We start from the raw sequence: 9,127 nt of genomic DNA, 5'->3' as shown, positions 1-9,127 counted from the left end.
TTCATAGAATGAGTCTGGGAGAATCCCATCTTTTTCTATTTTCTGAAATAGCTTATGTAGGATTGGTAACAGTTCTTCTGTGAATGTTTGATAAAATTCACTTGTAAAGCCATCTGGTCCAGGACTTTTTTTGGCTGGAAGTTGTTTTATTACTTTTTCAATATCTTCTTTTGTAATGGGTCTGTTCAGGTGTTCAATTTCAGTTTGTGTCAGTTTAGGTAGGTTGTGCATTTCTAAGTATTTGTCCGTTTCCTAGATTTTCATATTTTTTTTTAGTACAATGTTTCATAATAATCTAATATTAGCCTTTTTATTTTTGTTGGTTCTGTTGTGATGTTGCCCATTTTATCTCTTCATCGTATTATGTCTTTTCCTTTGTTAGTTTTGCTAGTGGTTTGTCAATTTTATTGACCTTTTCAAAGACCCAATTCCTAGTTTTGTTTATAGTTTCAATTCTTTTTGTTTCCAGTTTCATTTATTTCTGCTCTAATTTTTATAATTTCAGTTTTTTTAGAGGGTGTCGGGTTTTCTTGCTGTTCTTTTTCAATTTGCTGGAGATGTTGGTTTAGAGTCAACGGTCTGTTTTTCTTGTCTTTTGATGTGTTTGCTTATTGCTATGAACTGACCTCTGAGTACTGCTTTGGCTGTTTCCCAGAGGTTTTGGTAAGTGGTGTCCTTTTTTTTTTTTTTTGGTCATTTGTTTCAAGAAACTTTTCAATTTTGTTTTTTATTTCTTGTAGTACCCAGTCATGTTCAAGCAAGGTGTTGTTCAACTTCCAGATGTATAGTTTTTTCTCCTTTATCCTCCTGTTATTAATTTCTAAGTTTTTAAATTTACTGATGCTTGCCTTGTGACCTAAAATGTGATCTATTCTGGAGAATGTTCCATGCACATTGGAGAAAAGGTATACTGTGTTTTTTGGGGGTGCATTAGCCTATAAATATCTATGAGGTCAAGTTGATTTATTGTGTAGATTAATTCTTGGGCATCTTTGTTAAGTTTTTCCCCTGGAAGTTCTATCTTTTCTTGAGAGTGGAGTACTGAAGTCTCCAATTACTATTGTAGTGTTGTCTATTTCCTTTTTCAGTTTTGTTAATGTGTGTTTAATATATTTTGCAGTTCTTTCATTTGGCGCATAAATATTTTTTATTGTTATGTCCTCTTGTTCTACTGACCCTTTAATCATTATGTAGTGATCTTCTTCATCCTTTGTGATGGTTTTTGCTTTAAAATTTATTTTATCAGAGATTAATATTGCTATTCCTGCTTTTTTCTGGTAGCCATTTGCTTGGTATATTTTTTCCCATTTTTTAGTCTTTCTTTATCTTCACTTTTTAGGTGTGTCTCTTGTAGACAGCGTATTGATGGGTTTTGGTTTTTTTATCCAATCTGCTACTCTTCAATGGTGCATTCAAACCATTCACATTCAGTGTGATTATTGAGATGCAGGGTTTTATTGCTATCATTTTGTTGAATTCTTTTTGGTGTTGTTGCTAGTTACTTTGGTCCATGCTGCTGTCTGTGGTAACTCTGTAGGAAGGAGATCTCTCAGTGTTTCCTGTAATGCTGGTCTTGTTTTTACAAACTCTCTTAGCTTCTGTTTTTCTGGGAATATCCTGATCTCTCCTTCATATCTGATGGATAATTTTGCTGGGTACAGTATTCTTGGTTGACAGTTGCGTTCTTTGAGTGTTTGATACGTCTTTCCACTCTCTTCTTGCACGCATGGTTTCTGCTGAGAAATCGGCACTTAATCTCATCTGTTCTCCTTTGTAGGTTACTCTTTGTTTCTCTCTTGCTGCATTCAGGATTCTCTCCTTATCTTTGGTTCTGGCAAATTTAACTATGATATGCCTTGGTGTTTTTCTTTTGGGGTCTATTCTATATGGTGTTCTCTCAGCTTCTTGAATATATATATTCTCTCATTCTTCATTATGCCTGGGAAGTTTTCCTCTAGTAATTCTTCTACAAGTTTTTTGGTGTCTTTACTTGTTTCTGCTTGTTCTGGGATTCCAATGATGCGCATGTTATTTCTCTTGATGGTGTCCCACATTATTCTTAGATTTTCTTCTTTTCCCTTCCCTTTTGATTGTGCTTTTTGCTCTAGCAGATCAGTGGTGACATTTCTATCTTCTATTTCACTGGTTCTGTGTTCTATCTCTTCAATTCTATTTGTGTCCCCCCCATCACGTTGACAGCATCTGAAACATTGGACCTCATATTTTGGATCATGGTTTCTTATTTTTCCAGTGCCTCTAGTGCTTCATTTGTTTTATCTGCACTGTTCTGCTTTTTTTAGCTCCTCCTGGTTTTTGCTTGTAGCATCCTGTAGTTCTTCGAGTTTGTCTTTCATCCACTGAAAATACGGAATCATTATTCTTTTAAATTCTGTGTCAGAAAGTTCCATCAGACTTTCTGGTTTTAGGAAATCCATTGCTACTGTTTCACCCTTTGGTGGTAACATCTTGTTTTGCGTTTGTGTAGTGTGTAGAGTAGCTTGTTTTCTTCGAGACATTGATTTAAACTTGATCTGAAGACAATTTCTCTGAATTTCTAACTCAAGGAAAAGGTCAGTTCAGAGCCTGTGAGGGCAGTCTTTTGCAGGTACGTCAGATCCAGGTGCTCTGGATTAAAGGCAGGTTGACTGACTGACTGGTCGTGTAGTCACAGGAGTGGAGCCAAATGGGGTGGGGCAGGCAGGGAGGTGAAATAGTCACCAGGGTGGGTCAACCAGTTGAGGGACCTCACTCAGACCTTAGCTGCCCAGGTGTGCTCACGATTGAGGACCCTGATCGAATTCCCGCTGTCTGTCTTCCAGTCAGTAGTTCTCACTCAGTGGCCCCTACCCAGTGGCACTACCCAGTGCCCTCACCCAGTGGCCCCTGCCTAGGAGGACCAGTCAAATTTCCATAAAGCAGTATGGGTTTAAGATCCTGTGGTTCCTAAAACTATTTGTATCAATAAAAGTTCTTTTTAGAAATCCTACTGTCCACGTCAAACAACAGACCCACTGGGTCTTAGTGGGGCTTAAGAGAATTCATCCAATTTCCCCACCAAGCTTTCCCCTTTCAAATGGGTCCAGCAACTTTTGCTTTTGCTGATCTGGAGCGCGCACTGAAATGTGGACCGGAGTGCCATCCAGGCTGTTTTCGTACAGTTCCGACTCTAATCCATCAAAAGTTCTTATTCAAATTCCTACTATCTCCGTTGTGCAACAAACCTACTGGGTCTTAGTGGGGCTTAAGCGAATTAAGCCAATTTCCCCACTAAGTTTTCTCCTTTCTAATGGGTCTCTTAGAAGCTCATCTAGTGGCTTCCGGTTTTTGCCGAGTCCGTGCAGCTTTGTTCTCACAGTTGCAATACTAAAAGTTTTGACAAATGTTATGATTCAATTCCTATTGTCCACGCCACACACCAGATGCTCTAGGTTTTAGTGGGGCTTAAGTGAATTCAGCCAAATTTCCCCACTAGCCTTTTTCCTTTCAGGTGAGTCTCAATGCAGCTCAGCTCAGTTAGTGGGTTCCAGCTTTTGCCAGGTCAGCAATGGGACCGCGGCATGGCAGGCAGGCAGGCTCAGGTTTTTACAGCTTCTAAAATAATGTGTTAGCAAAAGTTCTGATTCAAAATCCTACTGTTCACATCACGCTGTGATGGTCAGTCTCTATGGAGCGTCAAGTACTCTCTGGTGTCCTGTCTTTATGCAGCTTGCTATCCCTCTGGCTCTTTACACTGTACTCTCCACCTCCGCCATCTTCTCTCTCTCCAGATCGATGCTGTTTTATCTTTCTCTTCTTACTGAAGGAACCCTGGTTGAGCGCTTAATCCAAAGGTGATTACCCTGGTAACTGGTTAGAAGCCACCACTGAGTCCAAATAAAGATAGGCAATTTACCCCTATCCAGTGTACAGCCTCAGAAACACACTGGAGGTTCAGCTAAGAAGTTGGTTCTGACTCAAGAGCAATCAATGAGTTGAGGCCGAGTTGTCTTACTGCTCTATCAAGGGACGCTCTGGAGGCACAGTTCACAGGAACTGCTCTGCTAATCCAAAGGCATACCTCTCTAGTTTTTTCCCCAATCTACCAGCAGCTCCAAGGGAAAAAAGATGGTCAATCTCCTCCAATAACAATTTATAGCCTCAGAAACCTACTTACTATAGTGTCAACTGGTAGGTTCTGACTGTAATGAGGACAGTACTGATGGAGGGATATACTGCTCTGGCTAGGACTTCCAGTATAATATTGAATGTGGTGATAAACAGCATCTGTGTATTGTTTTCACTCTCAAAGAGAAGGCTCTCTCAGCTTTCTTCCAGGGAGTATACTGGTAGCTGATTGGCATGTTATGTGTCACTGAGTTGGATCTGACTCTTGACTGACCCTCCAGTGAATCATCTTTCTCCAATGAACAACTAGTGGATATGAACAACATTATCTTTGTGATGGCAGCCCCCCTCCTTATCATTTAGCTGCTAGAGCCCTTAAGTCATGTTAAAGAAATTTCCTTCTACTCCATTATTTGGAAGCAGGAGTGGTACCCACTTCCAAAATAATATGTCTCCGGAAACTCTATAAACTTTGATAAGTGTCGATAGTTGTAGAATGGCTTCAGGCCTTTTGTTCATAGGGTTGCTATGAGTTGTGCTCGACTCAAAGGCAATCAACAACTTCTTTATTGTTGCTGTGCACAGCTGAGTTGGAACCAAGTCTGAGTTTTCAGAGGCAATATGAATCATGGGAAAGGAGACTGTCCATCTTTCTCCCGGGAAGTAGCTGGTGGATTTGAACTACGTTTTATCAAGACAGACTGTTGAAGTTTATGAAACGCTTCTGATACACCAATTGATATTACTTCTTATTGTGTTTATGTGGTATATTACAGAGACTGATTTTTCTCTGGCTGAAACCACTCTTGTAATCTTGGAAGAAATCACTTGATACATTTTTTTCCTATGTTGCTCAAGATTACTGCCTTCTCGCTTTTTTCTTTTCCCAGTCTAATCAGTGGCTTTTCTATTCTTGTTTATTTTGGTTCTAATATTTATTATTTCCTTTTTCAAGCATCTTTTGCTCTTCTTTTTCTGGGTGTTTTTTTCCTCTTTCCAAAACTGTCAGTTGATATCAATGATTGTGCACCTTCTTTTTAAATTTATTATTAATTTCCTTTTGTGTACTACTTTTGCTGTCTATCAAACAACTTGATATGTTGTGTCATTTTCTTCTGGGAATCTAAATTTCATTTTCATATCTTCTCTGAGCCAACAGTTTTATTATTATTATTAATTTTAATGAAAATTTACAGACTTTAGATTTCCATTGGTCCACTTCATTATGCAGCCTTCGTTCTGGATTCCTATGATGACAATAATACCTAATCACATATCCCTTTTAAACAGTTTTCTCTCTCCAGTTTTAAAACACTATTTCCTTTTCATGTTTTCCTCCCTATTTTTTCTGTTCTTGTTATGGTAAAAAAGATACTTTGATTTCAATCTTTTTTTTAAGAAATTTCAATCTTTTAACATTTTTTGGTAATTGTTTGGTCAAGTATGGAAAATGATCCATGTGCACTGGAGAAGAATGTGTATTATTCACATTTAGGGTGGAATATTCATACACATAAAAAATGAGACATATATGGAGCTCTGGCAGTCTAGTGGCAAGAAGCTGTGTTACAATCTCAAGGGCACCCAGTTTGAGGCCACCAGTTGCTTGCTCCATGGCAGAAAGATGTGCAATCTCCTCCTGTCTGGTTAACTGCCTCTGAAAACTGGCCAGGGGGTCAGCTCCTACTCAACCTACACAACAACAACATAAATATATGTTATCTCAGATATAATTAAACAAATCACTAAAAATGAGCACAAAGATAAGCAAGCAGAAGCGTGGGGAAAGAGATGCTATACAGCAATTTCCAATGAACACCAAGCAGAGCGCTGAAGGAACTAGTGCTGAAAATTTTTCCCTTTGAACTATTAACTCCTAAAAGCAGACTCTTTAACTATGAGAAAATAAGTCATTTATTAAAACCACTCATTATTGGTATTTTTCTTACATCAGCACTAAAATTAAAATGATAATTCTATTTAAAAAGCAATGAAAAGTACGGAGTGGCAAGAAGGTGCACTGTAATCCCAGAGGTATGCGGTTTGAATCCACCAGATGTTCTGCTGGAGAAGGAGGGACAATCTCCTCCTGTACCAGTCAGATCAGATTTGACGGTACACCACACACACATGAATAAAAATTTAAAAAAACAAACAAAAATCACAACACCAAAAACCATCCCCCCCAAAAAAAAAACTGTGTGAGTATGTGAAAAAAACCCGAAAAAACCACACCACCAAGAGAAAAATTGACCATGCTTTTATTACCTGTTTAAATGTTCGAAGTCTATCTAGTGTTTTCTGTCTTTCTTGGCTAACCCAGGCACTTTTTCTTTCTTCTTCATCATGTAATTTTTCTCTCTTCTGGTAAAAAATTAGTAATAATCCCATTATGACATATTTTATTTATTATTACCATTAATAATGGGGGGGGAAAGGATGAAGGCATCAGTAACATATCAACCAACTATATTAAACAAAATGTTTTATAGCAGGAAAGAGTTTTAAATTCACTGATCCTACTGAAAATAATACCAGTTCCCTCTTCTGGTTCAATTTAAGATGGTATAACATAAAATGAAAACTTCTTTGAATGGAAAAGTATTTTATCTTTGGGATAAAGAGGTTAGGGTTGAACTGTCCATGAACCCAGATAATTTCACATGGAGACGAGGGTGGCCTTCATCCAGTATATAAATAACCTGTCTCTCTCCCACACTTCTAACTGTCCTATCCCAATTTGTCTATTATGTTATCTCCTCTTTCAAACTAGCTTTTTCCTTGGATAATATGATTTAAATGAGTTACTACTGCATTTTCCTTGAATAGTTATGAAAAAACCTAGGGGAAAAAATGATAAAGAAGTCTCCAACTGCTCTTTCACTCCCTAAAAATGTGGAAAAAAAGATGGATAAGGTGACCTAAGGAGAAAGAAAACAGGACATTAAACATGCATGATGGGCTAATTATTTTTGAGGAAAAAAGTTCTTTAACAACATAATTTATACTATATAGATGCAAAACGGTACCATATACTAAAATTAATCAGTAATTTAGGGTATAAACAGAAATTAGTTCATTTATACTCAAAGTAAGAGAGAGGCATAAGTTACTAAATACATTTATATAAATGGACCTTTCTATGGCAGTAATATTCTAATTTCTCAGCTCTTAATTACTTTCAGAAATTATTTTAATGAATGCTTGTGTGAGCAGGAATCTTCAAATAAAAGATACTGGGATTAACAGCGTTTTAATGCTTTTCTTTTTCCTTGACACCAATTAAAACCATAAAGAATGAAAATTAAAGAAGAAAATCCCATCTTCAAACACAATAAATAATACCAACCCCAACCTAGGGGAAATCCCTGCTAAATTCAATGAAATTTATAAATGAAGTGATATCAGACCTATGTTTAAGCTTCTGACATAAAATACTGAAAAACAAATGTCACCGCCGTGAAAATCCCCATTTGTGTTTATCAGTGATAAAACTGAGCACAAGAGCAGTCCATAAAGGAAGCTAAGAATGTTCCAGCAAAGACCGCATTCTAGGATACAGGACAGGTGTAGCTCAAAACGGAGGAGGGACAACACAGGAATATTATCTCTGCCCTGCTACCGAGAGGGCAGAATGTTCAGAAAATGTTGGAGGGCTCCAGCTTTTTTCTGCTACCATACAAAGACAGAGAGCTCTGGAGGCGTAGTGGTAAAGAGCTGCGAAAGGCACACAGTTCAAATCCACCAGCTGCTCCACAGGAGAAAGATGGCAATCTCCTCCCATGAGACTTATTGCCTCTAAAACTTCTCTGAAGAGGTTCAGCTATGAGTTGGTTCCAAGCTGACATGCACAAAAACATTCTAAGATGAAAACAAGAAGCGAGAACTAGATACATATATGGGACTTACAAATCACAGCCCTAACTATGAAATGGAAAAGAACCTGAACAATAATTAGCTAGTTCAAAGATTTAAATACTAAACATGGTTTGGAGAAAGTATTCAAAAGTATTAGGAAAGAAAATCTGATTCAAGGGAAGACTTCAATCTTCACTGTAAAAGATATCGTTGTTATGTGCTGTCGGGTCACCTTAGACTCACAGTGAACCTATGTATAATAGCTCTGAACCTTGCTGTATCCTGAGCCAACCTCACCATCTCTGACACATCTACTCCTTTTACTCCAGTCACTGAGTCAATCTATCAAGGGTCTTCTCCTGCATTGTCCCTTCACCTTCCTAAGCATGTCCTCTCCAAGGACATGTCCAAAGTACCTCAGACGGAGCTTCAAAATCTTTGCCTTCAAGGAGAAGCCTGGTTTTGCTAGGCTAAGACAAACCTGTTTGTTCTCCTGGCAGTCCATGGTATATTCAATACTCTTCTCCAGCACCACAGTTCAAAAGCATCAATTCTCCTTATATCACTCCAAGTCACTGTGCAGCTTTCTGATGCATAGCACATAACTGTGAAGACCATGGTCTTGATCAGGTGCACCTTAGTCTTTAGACTGACATCATTGTGAGATGTCCCTCACAGCAGCCTTTCCCAGTGCAGTTCATCTTTTGATTTCCTGGCTGCTGATTCCAAGAGTACTGATTGTGGAGCCAAGCAAATTAAAGCAATCTCAATCTCTCCACTGTCCATCATGATGCTGCCAATCTGCAGTGTTGAGAATCTTTGTTTTCTCCATGTTGAGCTTCAATTCATATTTAAGTCTTGAGTCTTTGAACCTCTGCACCAATTGTTTTAGGTCCTCCTCAGTTTCATCAAGCAAGGTTGTGTCATCTGCATAATGCAGGTTATTGATGAGTATTCCTCCAATCCTGATGCTGCATTTCTCCTCACAGAGTCCAGCCTCCTGGACGATTTGTTCCACATACAGATTGAAAAGATATGGAGATAGGATACATTCCTGGTGTACACCCTTTTCAGATTTTAAACCATGCCGTGTTCTGAAGACTGCCACTCAGTCAATCCCTGAATACTGTACTTTCAAATTTTCTGTGATCCCTGGCATGGCCAC

At 38.3% G+C, this 9,127-nt stretch overlaps 1 protein-coding gene across 1 annotated transcript in view; it reads right to left on the bottom strand.

Moving 5' to 3' along the window:
• JMY (junction mediating and regulatory protein, p53 cofactor) overlaps positions 1 to 9,127 on the bottom strand; it is a 92,912-nt gene that overhangs the window by 14,353 nt on the left and 69,432 nt on the right. The window contains exon 8 of the mRNA XM_006889846.1: positions 6,373 to 6,468. Within this exon, the coding sequence (XP_006889908.1) occupies positions 6,373 to 6,468 (96 nt within the window). The remainder of the gene's footprint in view (positions 1 to 6,372; positions 6,469 to 9,127) is intronic.

This window comes from Elephantulus edwardii, unplaced genomic scaffold (assembly GCF_000299155.1).
Source record: "Elephantulus edwardii isolate Elephantulus edwardi_28Jun2011 unplaced genomic scaffold, EleEdw1.0 scaffold00082, whole genome shotgun sequence".
Lineage (NCBI taxonomy): Eukaryota > Metazoa > Chordata > Mammalia > Macroscelidea > Macroscelididae > Elephantulus > Elephantulus edwardii.
The sequence above is the reverse complement of the archived record's forward strand: the minus strand, read 5'-3'. Positions and strand labels throughout refer to the sequence as shown.